This window comes from Hippopotamus amphibius, chromosome 16 (assembly GCF_030028045.1).
Source record: "Hippopotamus amphibius kiboko isolate mHipAmp2 chromosome 16, mHipAmp2.hap2, whole genome shotgun sequence".
NCBI lineage: Eukaryota > Metazoa > Chordata > Mammalia > Artiodactyla > Hippopotamidae > Hippopotamus > Hippopotamus amphibius.
The window spans coordinates 593,508-611,015 of NC_080201.1; the positions used below are offsets into that span (position 1 = coordinate 593,508).

The 17,508-nt window shown below is 51.4% G+C and overlaps 1 protein-coding gene and 1 pseudogene across 17 annotated transcripts in view; both read left to right on the top strand.

The window, feature by feature from the left end:
* ANKRD11 (ankyrin repeat domain containing 11) overlaps positions 1 to 6,652 on the top strand; it is a 153,846-nt gene extending 147,194 nt beyond the window's left edge. For 16 of the 17 annotated variants that reach the window (XM_057711377.1, XM_057711389.1, XM_057711374.1 and 13 more), the window contains 4 exons: positions 1,842 to 1,940; positions 2,011 to 2,154; positions 3,575 to 3,667; positions 5,732 to 6,652. In XM_057711377.1, the coding sequence (XP_057567360.1) occupies positions 1,842 to 1,940; positions 2,011 to 2,154; positions 3,575 to 3,667; positions 5,732 to 5,917 (522 nt within the window). In that variant the 3' untranslated portion in view covers positions 5,918 to 6,652. Of the gene's footprint in view, positions 1 to 1,841; positions 1,941 to 2,010; positions 2,155 to 3,574; positions 3,668 to 3,801; positions 3,966 to 5,731 lie in introns of all 17 variants that reach the window. The other variant, XM_057711387.1, reaches the window with a different exon arrangement.
* A 3,892-nt stretch (positions 6,653 to 10,544) lies between these two features.
* LOC130838937 (40S ribosomal protein S6-like) lies at positions 10,545 to 13,354 on the top strand (annotated as a pseudogene).
* Positions 13,355 to 17,508: the final 4,154 nt, after the last annotated feature.

Sequence of the window (17,508 nt, forward strand, 5' to 3'; positions counted from 1 at the left end):
CCTTCCAGGCTTCTCCACCGGCCGACCTGCCCCGAGTGAGGCCCCCGCCCTGGGCCCCTCCCCTCCCCCCCGCTGGTGGCTTGTCCCCACGTCTGTGCCGATGTGACCTGTCCAGCCCCACCAGGCACGACCCCAGCAACCCCCCCCCCCCCCGGCCGTCTTCACGCCCGCGTCCGGGCAGGTCCTGCCACTCAGAGCTCTGCAGGGAGCATGTCCCCCACCTACCAGCCCCCAGGAGCAGGCACAGGAGGCACGGCCAGGACAGCCGATCTCGACCGCCGCTGCTCAGCCCCGGCCCCTCCGGCTCGGCGACGCTCCCTGGGTGCTGCCCGTCCACACACGTGCGGCAGACTTGCCTCCTGTGTTGACCCGCCCACCCCACCTCCTCCATACGAGGAGAAGCCCAGCTTTCTGTCAGTTCTGTCCGTCAGGCCTGGGCCCGGCCTCCGTCACAGCTGTCGTTGCCCTGCAGGACGGGCCACCCTGTGTGAGGCCAGGTCACACACGCGGGTCCTGCTGTCAGACCTTGGCCTGTGCCCGCCTGTTCTCAGGAAGGAAGCGGGGCTCCAGCGGCCCTGAGTGGGGAGCCCAAGGCACTAGATTCAGGCAGACCTGACCTGGGATCCCTGTTCCGTGAGACTTTTTGCGCAAATTTTAGTTACTGAAACCAAACGGCACCGTAGGACATTTGGAAACGAGAGAGAAGGCTGCGACCCTGCCCCGCCCCGGGCCCTCACCGCCTGAGCTCACCCCCGCAGCAGGCTGTGCATCTCCCCGGCTCAGCCCTTTCTAGAGGGAGCCAGGCCCGGGCTGCTGGGCGAGGGCACGAGGCCAAGGCCTCGTGCCCATGCCCTCTGGAGCCAGGGAGGGTGAAACGGAGGTGACCTCACCCACAGCAGCCCCAGGCAAGACCCCCGCATAGAGACCACCGCAGGCGCCCAGGAATCGGGGAGGATGGTGCCCTGCACCCCGAGAGGGCAGGCGGGTGTGGTGGGCAGGCATGAGGCCAAGGAGACCCTGCTGGGTGTTTTCATTTCATATTTTGAGCTAATTTAGACTGAAAAGTTTGAAGAGCACGTACCTCGAGCGTGGGCCTCGCGTCGGCACTGAGAGGGCCTCCTCTGCGGCAGCCGCTGTGCCGCGGGCTGCAGCCCCCTCCTGCCCGCGGTTGTGCCACACGGAGCCACGGCGCCCACCTTGGCCTCGGCCACCAGGGGCTCCTCGGCGCACCCGTCCTTCCTCAACACGCTGTCACTTCCTGGCCCCACGCAAGGCTCCAGCCCATCTGGTGCTGTTGTGACACGTGACATTCCCCATGCGTTTCAGAAGCCCAGCTGCTTCTCCCGGGTTCACGGATGGCCTCTGGCATCTGGGGGGCTCCTCAGGTCTCTGGCTTCACAGTGTTTCTTCCAAAGTGACCTGGCGAGCCTTCTCCCTTACTGACCCCCTGAAAAGACGGGTGGGCCCAGGTGTCCTATTGGTGTCGCCTCTGGGCAGCTGTGCCCCAGTGGGTCTCACGGTTACTCGGTGTGTGAGGGTGCATGAAGTCTGCAGTGAGCAGAGAACACCCTGCGCCTCCTCCGTCCCCTCTTGGCGTCGAGAGGGCAGCAGTACAGACACCCTCTGTCCTTGGCGTCCCTCACAGCCACGTGCGGCTCCCTTGCTGGGGGCTCTGCGCACCTGCTCTCGAGGACCCGGGCCCAGCTGCGGCCGGGCGTCCCTTGGCAGGTCTGCACCTTTGTGGGACGGTGGTCTCTGGGGCGACTTCTGCACGGGGGTGGCCGGGGCGGCTCCCGGCCCGGCTCCCGGCCCTGGCTGACCCCCGTCTCCCCCGACCACAGATCGCACCCCCTCCCTCCCTGGCGGAGCCCCTGAAGGAGCTGTTCAAGCAGCAGGAGGCCGTGCGGGGGAAGCTGCGCCTGCAGCACAGCATCGAGCGGGTGAGTGGGGGCCGCGGGCCCAGGGCGCCCGGCCCGGGCGGGTCTCAGCTCACCAGCCCCTCTCCTCCAGGAGAAGCTGATCGTCTCCTGCGAGCAGGAGATCCTGCGCGTGCACTGCCGGGCAGCGAGGACCATCGCGAACCAGGCGGTGCCCTTCAGCGCCTGCACCATGCTGCTGGACTCGGAGGTGTACAACATGCCGCTGGAGAGCCAGGTGGGTGCCCGCTGGCGGGTCGGCCTGGAGCAGCACCGGTGCCACGGGCTGGGCCTCTACGGAAAGCTTCCCCGGAAACTCGTGTGACTCAGACGCACAACAGCCAAAGCCAGAGCCGCCGCACCAGGGCTTAGAGGCCTGCACGAGGGTCCCGCTAGTCTGGGGCGGGGCCCGGGGCCGCGTCTGTCCTCCAGGGGGGCCCTGCCTGTCCACTCCAGTGCTGCAGCCCACCTCCCTCCCACCCCCAGGGCTCCGTTCTTCCCATGAGGTCACACCCTTCCCCAGCCGACCTCTGCCCCTGTGGCACCCGTGCCCCTAAGGGCCCCACCCGTCCGTGGACACGTGGGAGATCCAGCGCGGGCAGAGAGCAAGCTGACTCCCGTTCTCCCTGGTCTCTCCTCCCTGGCAGCCACCGCGACTCTGAAAACAGGCCAGAGGGCGTCATTCTGGGCCTGCCTGCTGCCCCTGGCGCTGTTCAGGCCTTGGTGCCAAGTTCCGTCCCTGACAGACTCCCCCTCGCAACCTCCAGGCCCACGGGCAGATCACGTGGACCCCTGGGTATCAGAGTAGCATTCCTGGGTTGGCCACGTGGTGACGTATGGTGGTTCAGTGGTTATAAATTGATTCTTTTATTAGTACATTAAAGAGTTTCACTTACATGTAACCCTTAAGGGTACATCTTTAAAAGTTTCCACGTTTAACGTGCTACGAGTAGTGACAAGCAACAACATTTATCCACAAACTATAATGATTATTTTAGGGACTGGGTTGAAGTTTTGCTTTTCGCATCTAAAACAAAAAAGAATCTGCTCACCTTAAGGGGTTTGCTGGGTTTCCTCTGAACGTCAAGGAGAGTGGAGCCTCGGGCTGTGGCCTGCTCCCCTTGTGGCCCTTTGCTGTGGGGCCGGGGCTCCCCCAGGCGGTGGCTGCACGTGGCTGGGGCAAGAGAGGATTTCTCGCGGTCCCCTCGGCACAGCGGCCGCCCTGACACCTGGGAGGCCCGCACACCCAGCTGCAGCGGCCTGTGGGGACGCCTGCTCCCGAGGCAGTCCTGCCTGCAAACCACAGCCCACCACGGGCGGCCCTCGGCCACCTCGGGCCTCCCAAACATCCTTTTCAAAGGAAGACTCACAGTCTTCACAAAGAAACTAGAGATGCCCTCAGCAGCCTGCCCTGCAGCCTCCCAAGGAGACGGCGGCAGCCTTAGGGCACTGGGGGGTTGGGGGGGTCCTGGTCACCGGTGTTGGGCCGCGACCCCCTGGCCTACGAGGAGAGCTGGAGGGCAGGGAGGGTCCTGCTGGTCGGCCCGCGACCCGGAACGCTGTCTGGGTTCTGGAACCTGCACTCCAAGGGGGGTGTTCTCCACACGCTGGGCGGGCCGCCCCTCCGGGCACCCACACCCGCTTCGCTGTCCCCGCAGGGCGATGAGAACAAGTCCGTGCGGGACCGCTTCAACGCCCGCCAGTTCATCTCCTGGCTGCAGGACGTGGACGACAAGTACGACCGCATGAAGGTGAGCGGCGCGCGGGCCGGGGCTCCTCCGGGCGGGGGCGGCAGCTGCAGACGCGCTCCGAGCCCAGCTGGCAGTGAGGCGCCGGGCCTCCCCGCCCCCATGTTTCCTCTTAGAGTGTCTTCCCTCCTGTCCAGGTGTGCGGGGAGCAGCTCCTGTCACCAGCTGGCGGTCAGACCTCTGTGGGACCCCACCTTGAGCCCTCCTCAAAGGTCACAGCATCCACCCATCACCCCTGCCCTGGCTGTGCTGACCAGTGCAGCGGGCAGAGGCCGGGGGGGAGATAGAGAGAGATTAGCAAGTAAGAAGCAAGTCCTCGTCTGCAAGCGCGAGGGTTGCCCCGGGGTCACCCTTGAAAGCGTACCGGCAGTGAACGTGCCCGTTACAGAATTAACACCCAGAAGCCGGCACCACCCGGGAAGCCCCACAAAGCAGGGCCTGCCGAGCGTGGAGCGGATGCGGGCGTGACCCAGGCTCCCATGCTGGGCTGCTGGCCTCCCCAGCCCCTCACCTCAGTGGCCCCCGCCCCCGGCGCGGCACCCAGAGGGGTGGTCAGGAGGCCAGAGCAGAGAGGAACCAGCCTGCAGGGTGTTCAGGCCCAGCTGAGGCAGGGCCCAGGCAGCGTTTCTGATGAGCTCCAGGGGATGGTGACGGTGCGGGGGTCCCACAGTCACTCCACTCCTCCCAGCACCGGCCGGCCTGAAGGGGGCCGCACAGGAAACTTTCCTATAAAGAGAGAAATAGTCTCTGACCAAAGTAAAATCAGACTCGGTACGTTAAAAAGACCACGTGAGTCTAACTTCCTTAATGTGCCAAGAATTTACAAACTAATAAGAAAAAAGATGGATGGAAAAAGGAAGTGGTGACGTGCACAGAGTGCAGAGGCCCAAAACGGCCACGCCTCCGTGAAACGGTGCTCCCTGCGCGCGGCCACTGGTCTTGGAGCACAGGGTGCACGAGGTCCCGTCCAGAAGACGGGCTGCCGCCCCGCAGTTCCCGCAGCCGGGGGACGCGTCTCACTTGGCAGTGTTGTGTGTAAACAGACGTGCAGTCATGTTGCACGGGGTCTTAGCCTAACACTTTCAAATCAGTCACTGAAAACAGATACACACAACAGTTGAGTGCAGTGGACACCCAGAGGCCCACCGGTCCCGGGAGCTTGCAGAGGTGGAGACGCCACGTCACGCTGTAAAGGATGTCGTGCTTTTTGCTGAAGTCTCCCTAAGGAGGACGGGCGGCCCAGGCTGGCTGCAGACGCAGCTGGAGCACGTGGGCTTGTTTTTAAACGGACGTCTTTTTAGAGCCAATGAGAGCCTGTGATATCCTGCCCTAAGTGTTCACGTGCTCATCAAAGAGAAATAAGATGGTCTTGCAAAGTCACTGTCACATTGTTAACTCTGTTCATCTCACGTCTGGTCTTGCGCCCGCTGTGCTTCTACCTCCCGCCTTGTCCCCAAAACGGTCCCCCCCCCCCCCGTGGGTCCATACGTGCCGCTTCCGCGTAGGACCCATCTTGGTCCCCCCGGGACCATCATGAGGACCCATCCTGGTCCCCCCGGGACCATCATTATTTCAGTCTCAGCGTTCCACCTTCCTAACATGCAGCGTGCAGCACAGCCTTTAATCGTGCAACTCCCCACCTTACTTAGTACCCACTAATAGTAAACACATGAACATTATTAATACTAAATCCTGGATAACCTTTTTTAAAAACTAAGGACGTTTCTAACAGGAATAATTTCTACTGTGAATGTAAATGAAGCCAATATCATCAGCCGTAAATAACTGTGAAAATGGAAACACAAAAGCAACGCTATTATGAATCCCGATTAGAGGCTGTGGTGGAACCCCCAGGGGTGGGGGCAGAGAGCAGGGACGGACAGACCCCCGTCCGGTCAGCAAGGCCACTCACCAGGCAGAATGAGACCCGGATGCGAGAGGCCATCCCGAGGCCAGAGCTTCAATGGGTCCCTGCCCCGATTTCCCAGGAGGCGCCACAGCAGGGGGAGTGGGCGCGGGGGGCGGCCGGGGTCTTGCCTCGCCTCACCTGCTGCGTTTCCCGCGTAGACGTGTCTCCTGATGCGGCAGCAGCACGAGGCCGCCGCCCTCAACGCCGTGCAGAGGATGGAGTGGCAGCTGAAGGTGCAGGAGCTGGACCCCGCCGGGCACAAGTCCCTGTGTGTGAACGAGGTGCCGTCCTTCTACGTGCCCATGGTCGACGTCAACGACGACTTCGTGCTCCTGCCGGCCTGACGCGCTGGGACGGCCGCCCGCGACACAGGCGAGCCCCCACGTCTGCCGCCGCGTCCGGGCGGTGGGAGGAGACACCCAGACAGAAACCCGCGCTGGGCCCCTGGCACGCGGCTCTCTCACACCAGCTGCTGCAGGAGGACGAGGAGCCGGGGGCGCGGGCGCAGCGGCTGCACAGGCACCTCAGGAGCTGCAGGACGGAGGGTGGTTTTTAAATTCCTTGTTCCATTTCTGATCAATGAGAGAGAATAAAATTAAGGCGTCCACCCCTCACCGATGGCGGCCTCTGGGTCGGAGGGCGGGGAGAGCACTGGGCCGGCTGCCGTCCTGTCGCCAGGAAGCTGCCCTTGGCGCTGGCCTCAGACGGGGGCTGGGATGCTGGGCCGGGCGAGGGCCTGGCTGCGCCGCCCGCCCGCCCACCTCACAGGGACACAGAGGCAGGACTCTCAGTTGTGTTTTTAATGGAGTCAAATCCACGTGGTTTGTATATTTTTTCCTTTAATCTTGGGCATTTTGTTTCTCTTTCTGAGAACATAACTTGAAACACTACAGAGCCAATAATCATATAAAAAGTGTACCCGTAAACGCTGTACAGTTTTATACACGTTCACAATGTACTTTTGCTGCCTTCTAGATAATTTATTTTGCAACACATTACTGCACAGTTGTAAATAACTTATGTACTGTAACATCACTTCAGTTATGTGTAAAGAAATAAATAAATTAATTAAATGCTCTTTGTACACGACAGGCCCCCCGCAGGAGGGCAGACATGGCTATGAGGTGAGGGGTCCATCCCTGGAAATCCCAATGTCTTCAACCTTTTTCCTACCAAATGATTAGCTTTTAATGTTGAAACAAATTATACTTTCCCCTCCTTTCCTTCCCTTCCTGGGATCCAAGGGGCTGTCCTCCGCTCACGACTGAAGGTGCTGGCTGGGACGGCAGAGGTCACCTGGAGGCTCTGACCCCAGGGCCCATCAGACCGGGGAGGAGACAGGCGAGGCGCGCCCTGGGGCAGCAGGTCCCCTGGACAGCACGGCTGTGGAGGGACCACTGTCTCCCGACTCCCCGCGGGGCTGCCGCGTAGAGGTTAGAGTTAGTGTGTCCTGCCTGTGAACCAGCTCATGTGTCAGGAGTCAGAGGTTTGAGCCCAGCTCTTCTGAGCAGAGGCCCCCCCCCCCACCTGCCGCATCCACATTCCTGTCCAACAGCTGGCTCAAGCTGGACGGCGAGGGGTGAAGGCTGCAGGGCCAGGCAGGGGGTCTTGGGGGGCCCTGGTCCTTGCCGGTGTCCTTGGGCACCTCGGTCCCTGCCGTGTGCTAACCCAGTAGGACAGGAGCTGCAGACACGACCCCACTCGGGAGTGAGAGGCCAGCTCCGTGCCACCAGCAGTGCCCGTATAGCAGCCCGGACCTCACCCCAGGCCAGCTGGAGGTGGTTTCCTCTTTCTGGGCTGCTGGGCCCAGCCCAGGCTCTCAGTTTCTACCTGGGAGATGCCCCCCCAACCCCCAGCCCCGGACTCTGCATTCCCCTTTGTGTGAGTCCCCCCGGCAAGTCCCACCTTGAGTGACCCTGTGGCCGGGGCAGAGGCTCCACTGCTCAGCGTCCTTCTGAACAGCGTGAATCAGGCTGCAGCTGCTCGCCTGGCACGTCCTGCCGTCAGCAACTTCAGGCCACCCTGTGGAGATGCCGCAATTGGAGCACACACTCAGCTTCAGTCCTGCAGCAGCAAGCGAGTCTGGAGGTGACCCTGTGCTCTGGTGCACGCATGCCACAACACTGTGACAGCACAGTGTCCCTTTCCTAGCTCTGCGTGTGACTTCCTGCCACGAGACAAACGGCACAGGTGCTCTCGTCTGCGTGCCTGTGCAGGTGTGGGCCCAGAGAACAAGAAGGGATTAACATCCAGGATATACACAGAACCTGTCAAACTCAACCACAAAAAAACAAACAACTCAATTGAAAAATGGGCAAAGGACTCGAACAGTTCTCTCTCCAAAGAGACAAGTGGGCAACAAGCACATGAACAAATGGCTCAACGTGACTGATCCCTGGGGAAATGCACACGAGACCCACGACGAGACGCCCCCAACACCCGCTGGGACGGCTGCTGACATCAACGAGGGAGCACAGCAGGCGCCGCTGAGGACGCGGAGATGCTGGGCCCCTCCTCCCCTGCGGGGGGGGGGGGGTGACACGGAAACACTGGAGGGTCGTTAAGATGTATAATCCCCACGTGGCCCGGCAGTCCCGCCTCTGGGTACACACCCAGAGGAACTGAAGGCAGGGTCTCCAGGACACACTTGTGCTGCCACGTACACTGCAGCACCACTCACAACGGCTAAAACGTGAAACAAGCCCAGCTCTCCACTGACCAACGAATGGGCAAGGAAAAGGCGGTGTAAACAGACACTGGCATTTTTTCAGCCTTTAAAAGGAATGAGGTACTGACAGATGCTACAGCACGGATGAACCTTAAGGACGTCGTGCTAAATGGACTAAGACAAACACTGTACAATTCCACTTATGTGCGGTACTCTGAGGCGTCAAAATCAGAGAGAAAATACAATGGTGGTCACCAGGCAGGGGGAGGACGGATGCTGGAATTCAAGTTTCAGAGATCAGACCTGGGGAGAGAACTTGGGGTGACTGTGTGGAAACAGCCAGCGGGGTAAGGCTGGAATCTGGCACAACCACAACAGCATGGACGTGGAGGGCTAGAGGCCCGTGCCTTAGAGGCCGGGCACCACTGTTTGGGGCGGGGGGGTGTGTGTGCGAGAGGGCAGGGCCTGCAGTCGTAGCCTTTTCCCCTCTGCGTGTGACTGCAGAGGGCAGGACACCACATGCACTGGCTCCAGGGCAAGGGTCGCGAGCCACCACTGCCACCCTCGCAGATTCTAAGGGTGGTCACAAGCTGCCTTTGTTCCCATCGCATCCTCCAGGAGTGCAACGAAGCTGCCACCACCACTGAGAACCCCAGGACAGGCCACCAGCGCCGCACCTGCACACCCCTGCCCAGGGGGCAACCACCAGCACGTGCTGAGGAGAGAGCCGAGAGGCATCCTCGCTGGACACAGCCCTCGCGCCAAGTATTACCCACACCCGCTACAACGGGACAACCTCACACATAAACAGCCCTCCAAGACCACACCAGATCACTGTTTCTCCTAAACTCAGTGAGAAAATTATAGGTAAAATGAAGAGGCAGAGGAACAGCTCCCAGTTAACGCACAATGAGAATTCTGCTGAAAGAAACGATAAAGCAGACCTCTTCAGTCTAAGAGACACTGAAGAAAAGGAGATGGTGAAAAAGGAGAGGAGGTGATGCAAATACTGCAGGAGTTAGGAACAGCTACCAGCAGCAACACCGAGTACCGTAAAAAAGAAACAGACCGTAAACAGGAACCAAGAAAAATTAGAAAACTCACTTGCAGAAATGAAAGCTGAGCTAAAGGCAATGAACAGCAGAAGGAATAATGCAGAAGAGTGGATAAGTGAAGGCAGAATAATGGAAAAGACCCAATCAGAACAGCAGACAGAAAGCCACGTGAAAAATACAATGAAAGCAGCATGAGCGAGCTGTGGGAGAACACAAAGGGTGCCCGTCTACATGTGACTGGGACCCCAGAGGGAGAAGGGAGGGAAAAGGGGATCAAAAATGTGTCTGAAGAAATTATGGCTGAAAACGTCCCAAACCTAAAGAAGGAAACAGACATCCAGGTACCTGAGGCACAGAGGGTCCCAACCAAGATGAACCAAAACAGTCCTGCACCAAGACATGTGATAATAAAACCAGCAAAGGTTAGAGAGGATTCTAAAGGCAGCATGAGAAAAACAAGGAGTTAATGACAAGGGAACCCCTATAAGCTATCAGCTGATTTCTCTACAGAAAGGTTGCAGGCCAGAAGGGAGAGGCAAGATACACTGAAAGTCCTGAATGGGAAGGATCTGCAACCTAGGACACTCTACCCAGAAAGAGTATCACTTAGAGTAAAGGAGAGAGAGCATTTCTCAAACAAAAACTAAAAGAATACAGCAATACTAAACCTATCCTAAAAGAAATACTGAAAGGTCATCTGTAAATTGAAAAGAAGTAAGAATCTATAGGAAAGAGAAAAATCACAACTGGAAAATAAACCACCTAAATAAGCCAGTACACAGATTTTTAAAACATCAAAATATCTCTGTGAAAGCGATGGTAACTGCAATGCACAGCAAAAGGCTGAACACGGAGATGCTAAAGAGGACGTCAGACTCGTCAAATGTGAGGAGGAGAGTAAGGAAATGTAGGGATTTTTCCCCCTAGAATGTTTGAGCCTGTATGACTGCCAGTCTGAGGCAAGTAGATATAGGAAGGGGTTAACATACCTGAAAAACAGTAACCACAAGTCAAAAACATACAATGGATTCAGAAAAACCAACAAAAGGAGAACATAAGTATAATACAAAATCAAATCATCAGGGAATACGCTGGTGGTGCAGTGGTTAGGACTGTGCTCTCACTGCCGAGGGTCTGGGTTCAATCCCTGGCTGGGGAACTAAGATCCCACAAGCAGCACAGCACAGGGGAGAGAGAGGGAACCATCAAACCACAAAAGGAGAAAAAAGTTGTCAATAATTACCTTAAATGTCTATCGACATCCTGCTGCCTACAGGAGATCCACTTCAGGACAAAGGATACAGGTAGGCTGAAAGTGAGGGGGAGATGGGAAAGATATTTCATGGAAACAGAAATGACGAGAAAGTGGTGGTCACAACACTCATACCAGACAAAACAGACTTTAAAACAGAGGCCATAAGGAAAGATAACGACACTATCTAATGATGAAAGGATCAACACAAGAAGAGAATTTTACACTTGTCAACATATATGACCCTAATACAGGGGCACCCAAACACATAAAACACTAACAGACATAAAGGGAGAAACTGACAGGAATATGATAATACTAGGAGACTTTAACACCCCACTCATGTCAATGGAGATGGCCTCTGGACAGAAAATCAATAGAGCAACAGAGATCCTAAATGATACAGTAGAACAGTTAGACTTAATTGATATTTTCAGGACATTACATCCAAAAAAATCCAGAATACACATGCTTTTCAAGTGTAGACGGAACATTCTCTAGGACTGGCCACACACTAGGGCACAAAACAAGCCCCAGCAAATTTAAGAGTATCGAGATTATCTCAAGCATCTTTTCTGACCACAAGAGCATGAAGCTAGAAATTAACCACAGAAAGAGAAATAAGAGGTCTTTTTCATGGTGCCTTGGAGGAGGTCGGCCACTTCAGGGTGAATCAGAACATCTCTTTCCTGGCCACAGGCTGCTGGAAACTCATTGAAGTGGATGATGAATGAAAAGTTCGTACCTTTTATGAGAAGCGTGTGGCCACAGAAGTTGCTGCTGACACTCTGGGTGAAGACTGAAAGGGTTACATGGTCCAAATCGGTGGTGGAAACCACAAACAAGGCTTCCCCATAAAGCAGGGCCTTGACCCATGGCTAAGTCTGCCTGCTATTGAGTAAGGGGTATTCCTGTTACAGACCAAGGAGGACTGGAGAAAGAAATCGCAAATCGCTATGGAGCTGCACTGTGGGTGCCAATCTGAGTGTCCTCAATTTGGTCTTTGTTAAAAAAGGGGGGAGAAAAATATTCCTGGACTCACTGATACTACTGGGCCTCATTGCCTAGGACCCAAAAGAACTAGCAGAACCTGCAAACTTTTCAGTCTCTCTAAAGAAGATGTCTGCTGGTATGGTGGGAGAAAGTTCCTAAACAAAGAAGGTAACAAACCTAGTACCAAAGCACCCAAGATTTGGTGTCTTTTTACTCCGTGTGTTCTACAACACCAATGTCAGTGTATTGCTCTGAAGAAACAGCAAACTAGGAAAAATAAGGAAAAATATGCTAAACTCTTGGCCAAGAGAATGAAGGAGGCCAAAGAAAAACGCCAGGAACACACTGCCCAGAGATAGAGGCTGTCTTCTCGGAGAGCTTCTACCTCCAAGTCCAGCCAAAAATGAGATGTTCTAAGAGTACCAAATAAGATCAGACATCAGGAAAAAAGGAAAAAGAAAAAAGAAATCAGAAAAAAGGAAAGAAAAAAAAAGAAAAAAGGAAAAAAACCCAATAACATGCTACTAAAAAACCGATGGGTCAATGATGAAATCAAAGAGGAAATTTAAAAATACCTTGAAAAAAAATAAAACCGTACATAATTTAAAAAAAGAAAAAGAAAAAAAGAAAGAAGGAAAGAAAAGACAACTATACAAATGCTATGGGATGCAGCAAAAGCAGTCTTATAGGGAAGTTCCTAGCAATACAGGCCTTACTCAAAAAACAAGAAAATTTCAAAGAAGCAACCTAACCTACCACTTAAAAGAATTAGAAAAAGAACAAGCAAAATCTAAATTCAGCAGAAGGAATGAAATAATAAAGATCAGAGAGCAAAGAAATAAGATAGAGATTTAAAAAAACAGAAAAAAATCAATAAAACCAAAAGCTGGTTCTTTGAAAGGATAAATAAGACTGACAAACCTCTGCCCAGGCTCACCAAAAAGAAAAGAGAGAGAACCCAAATAAACAAAGTAAGAAAAGAAAAAGGAAACATAACAACTGATATAGCAGAAATACAATAAGAAAAAAAAGAAAAAGAATGAACAATTATATGCCAACAAATTCGAAAACCTAGAAGAAATGAACAAGTTTCTAGAAACATACAGCTCACCAAAACTGAATTGAAGCAGATAATTTGAACAGACCGATCACTAGAAGTGAAATAGAATCTGTAATTAAAAAAAAAAAAGTCCCTACAAACACGAGCCCAGGACCAGATGGCTTCACAGGTGAATGCTACCAAACATACAAAGAAGAACTTATACCAGTCCTTCTCAAACTTCTTCAAAAAAAAAAAAAAAAAAAGAAGAGGAGGGAACACTCCCAAAGTCATGCTGTGAAGCCACCATCAGCCTGATACCAAAACCAGACAAAGACACCGCCAAAAAAGAAAATTACAGGCCATTATCTCTGATAAATATAGATGCAAAAATTCTCAACAAAGTATCAGCAAACCAAATCCAACAACACATAAAAATGATCATACACCAAGACCAATTGGGAACTTCCTAGGTGGCACAGTGGGTAAGAATCCGCCTGCCAATGCAGGGGACATGGGTTCGATCCCTGCCCCAGGAAGATACTACATGCCGCGGAGCAACTAAGCCTGTGTGCCACAACTATTGAGCCTGCGCACTAGAGCCCATGAGCTGCTACTATTGAGCCCATGTGCCGCAACTACTGAAGCCCACGTGCCTTGAGCCCATGCTCTGCAACGAGAGGCCACCACAATGAGAAGCCCGCGTACCACAAGGAAGAGTAGCCCCCACTCGCAGCAACTCGAGAAAGCCCGTGTGCAGCAATGAAGACCCAACACAGCCAATAAAATAAGTAAATTTATATTAAAAAAAAAACCAACTGGAATTCATCACAAGTTCACAAAGATGCTTCAATATACGGAAATCAATGTGATGCACCACATAAACAAAAGAAAAGACAAAAAGCACGTGATCATCTCAACAGATGCAGAAAAAGCACTTAAAATTCAACATCCATTCATGATAAAAACTCTTACTAAAGTGGGTGTAGAAGGATCATATCTCAACATAATAAAAGGTATTTATGACAAACCCACAGCCAACATAATACTCAATGGTGAAAAGCTGAAAGCCCTCCCACTAAAATCTGGAACAAAATAAGGATACCCAATCTCACCTTGTCTACTTAACACAGGACTGGAAGTCCTAGCCACAGCAATCAGACAAGAAAAAGAAATAAAATGTATCCAAATTGGGAGGGAAGAGGTAAAACTGTCATTACATGCAGATGATATGATACTATATATAGAAAACCTAAAGACTCCATGCAAAAATTACTGGAACTGAGAAATGAATTCATCAAGGTAACAAGATACAAGATTAACATACAGAAATGGCTTGCATTTCTTCACACCAACAATGCAATATCAGAAAGAGAATTTAACTTAACAATACTTATTTTTCTTTTGGTCACACCGCATAGCAGGTGGGATCTTAGTTCCCCTACAAGGGATTAAACCTGTGCCCCCTGCAATGGAAGCATGGAGTCTTAACCACTAGACCACAAGGGAAGTCCAACAATACCTTTTCAAATTGCACCCCCAAAATAAAATACTTAGGAATAAACCTGACCAAGGAGGTGAAAGACTTATATACACCAAGAACTATAACACATTAATGAAAGAAATTGAAGATGATTCAAAGAAATGGAAAGATAGCCCCTGCTCTTGGATTGGAAGAATTATATTGTTAAATTGGCCACACTATCCAAAGCAACCTACAGATTTAATGTGATCCCCATCAAACTACCTCTGACATTTTTCACAGAACTAGAACAAGAAATTCCTAAAGTTCATATGGAACCAGAAAAGATCCAGAATTGCCAAGGTAATCCCAAAGGAAAAAAAACAAAGCAGGAGGCATACCTCTCCCCACCCTGCCGACTTCAGACAATGCTACAAAGCTACAGTAATCAAAATAGCGTGGTGTTGGCACAAAAGCAGGCATGTGGATCAAGCGAACAGAATAGAGAGCTCAGAAATAAACCCACACACCTACAGTCAATTAGTCTGGGACAAAGGAGGCAAGAATATACAATGGGAAAGAGACAGTCTCTTCAGCAAGTGGTGCTGGGAAAGTTGGACAGCCGCATGTAAATCAGTGAAGTTAAAACACACCCTCACACCACACACAAAAATAAACTCAAAATGGCTTAAAGACTTAAACATAAAACATGACACCATAAAACTCCTAGAAGAGACCATAGGCAAAACATTCTCTGACATAAACTGTACCAATGGTTTCTTAGGTCAATCTCTCAGGGCAATAAGAAATAAAAACAAAAATAAACAAATGAGACCTAAACAAACTTACAAGTTTTTGCACAGCAAAGGAAACCGTAAACAAAATAAAAAGACAACCTACAGAATGAGGGAAGTATTTACAAATGATGCAACCAACAAGGACTTAATTTCCAAAATATACAAACAGCTCATACAACTTAACCACAAAAAAACGCAAACCACCCAATCGCAAAAATAGTCAGAAGACCTAAATAGATATTTCTCTGAAGAAGAAATACAGATGGCCAATAGGCACGTGAAAAAGATGCTCAACACTGCTAATTATTAGAGAAATGCAAATCAAAACTACAGTGAGATACCACCTCACACCAGTCAGAATGGCCACCATCAAAAAGTCTACAATAACAAATGCTGGAGAGGGTGTGGATAAAAGGGAACCCTCCTACACTGTTGGTGGGAATGTAAGTTGGTGCAGCCACTATGGAGAACAGTATGGAGGTTCCTCACAAAACTAAAAATAGAATTACCATAGGATCCAGCAACCGCACTCCTGGGCATATACCCAGACAAAACTATAATTCAAAAAGATACCTGCACCCCTATGTTCATAGCAGCTCTACTCACAATAGCCAAGACATGGGAACAACAGATAAATAAAGAAGATGTGGTACATATATACAATGGAGTACTACTCAGCCATAAAGAAAGAACAAAATAATGCCATTTGCAGCAACATGGATGGAACTAGAGATGATCATACTAAGTGAACTCAGTCAGACAGAAAGACAAACACCATATGACATCACTGATACATAGAATCTAAAATATGACACAAATGAACTTATCTATGAAACAGACTCATGAACAGAGAGAACAGACTGGTGGTTGCCAAGGAGGAGGGGGGTTTGAGGACGGATGGAGTGGGAGGTTGGGATGAGTAGATGTAAGCTTTTATATATGGAATGGATAAACAGCAAGGTCCTATTGTACAGCACAAATACATTCAATATCCTATGATAAACCATAATGGAAAAGAATACATAAAAATAGAATGCATGTGTACATATATACTCATGTATGTGTATAACTGAAACACTTCTGTACAGCAGTTATTAACACAACACTGTAAATCAACTATACGTCAATAAAAATACCTACATATATACATACATACATAAAATGGGGGGAAAAGGGAAGATCTGGGGAATAAAATGCCCATGAATACTCAAACGCTCTGACATACTCCTGGGGACACAGAAGGCCATGCACATGTGCAGGTCTGTGTGCATGTGCAGGAAATAACTGAGACTATCCAATTTTCTCACTTTTTGCTGACCTTGAAGCCTTGTGGTAGCAGGAAGTGAAGGCCAAGGCAGAGCTGTAATCTGCTGGGATACTGAAGAGCCTTCGGGTAAAGGGTAGACAACTTACTGGATTCATAAGGCTTTTTTTTTTGGGGGGGGGGGGTACACCAAGTTCAATCATCTGTCTTCATACACATATCCCCATATTCCCTCCCTCCCTCAACTCCCCCCCCACCCTCCCTCACGTCCCCCCCACCCTCCCCGTCCCAGTCCTCCAAGGCATCCTCCATCCTCGAGTTGAACTCCCTTTGTTATACAACTGCCCACTGGCTATCTGTTTTACAGTTGGTACTATATATATGTCTGTGCTACTCTCTCGCTTCATCTCAGCGTCCCCTTCACCCCCCGCCCCCTCCCTGGATTAATAAGACTTTTAAGGAAATCTCTGTCTAAGCATCCGCTGGGCAACAAGCTAAGAGCACAGAGACTTCACGACCACACAAAACTGGGAACTCAGACTTCACAGAAGTCGTTCAGGAAAGTCACTCAACACAGCAGCAAGAGCACCACCACCACCACCACCAAAAGCCTGGGGAGCAGGAAACTGACTTATTGAGTCAACACATTATTTAAAATGTCTACTTTGGGGACTTCCCCGGTGGTCTAGTGGTTAAGACTCCATGTTTCCACTGCAGGGAGCACAGGCCCGATCACCAGGTCAGAGAACGAAGATCCCACATCCACGCAGCATGGCCCCCTCCCCCCCAAAAAAAAAGAAAGAAAAGAAGAAAGAAAAAAATAAAATGTCTACTTTTGAACAGAAAATTAGGAGACACACAAAGAAACAAAGTATGACCCGTAAACTGGGAACACTGCTAAAAAGCAACGAATAGATACTGCCTTTGAGTAGTGAGCAGGCCCAGATGTTTCATGTGCTAGATGAATAAAGTCAGCTTTCATAAATCACGTTCACAGAACTAACAGAAGTTATGTCTAAGGGATTAAAATGACAGAATGGTTCTCACCAAACAGAGACGACCAGTAAAGAGAAAAATTACTTTAAAAAGAGAATGGAAATTCTGTGGCTGAAAGTACATTAAATGAGTCTGAGTGGGCAGAAGGATCAACAAACTTGAAGACAGGTTCATTGAGATTATCACACCTGAGGAACCAGGGGAAAAAAAGGAAGGAAAACGATCCGTTTCAGAGGCCTGCAGGGTATGATCAAGGTACCAATAATGCTTAAAGGGAGTCCTAGAAAGAAAGAGAGAAAGGAGAAGAAAGATGGTTAATTCTGTCAGTGTGGCTAGGCCACAGTACCCAGAAATTTAGTCAAATATTGCTCTAGATGTTTCTGTGAGGGTATTTTTTAGATGTGGTTAA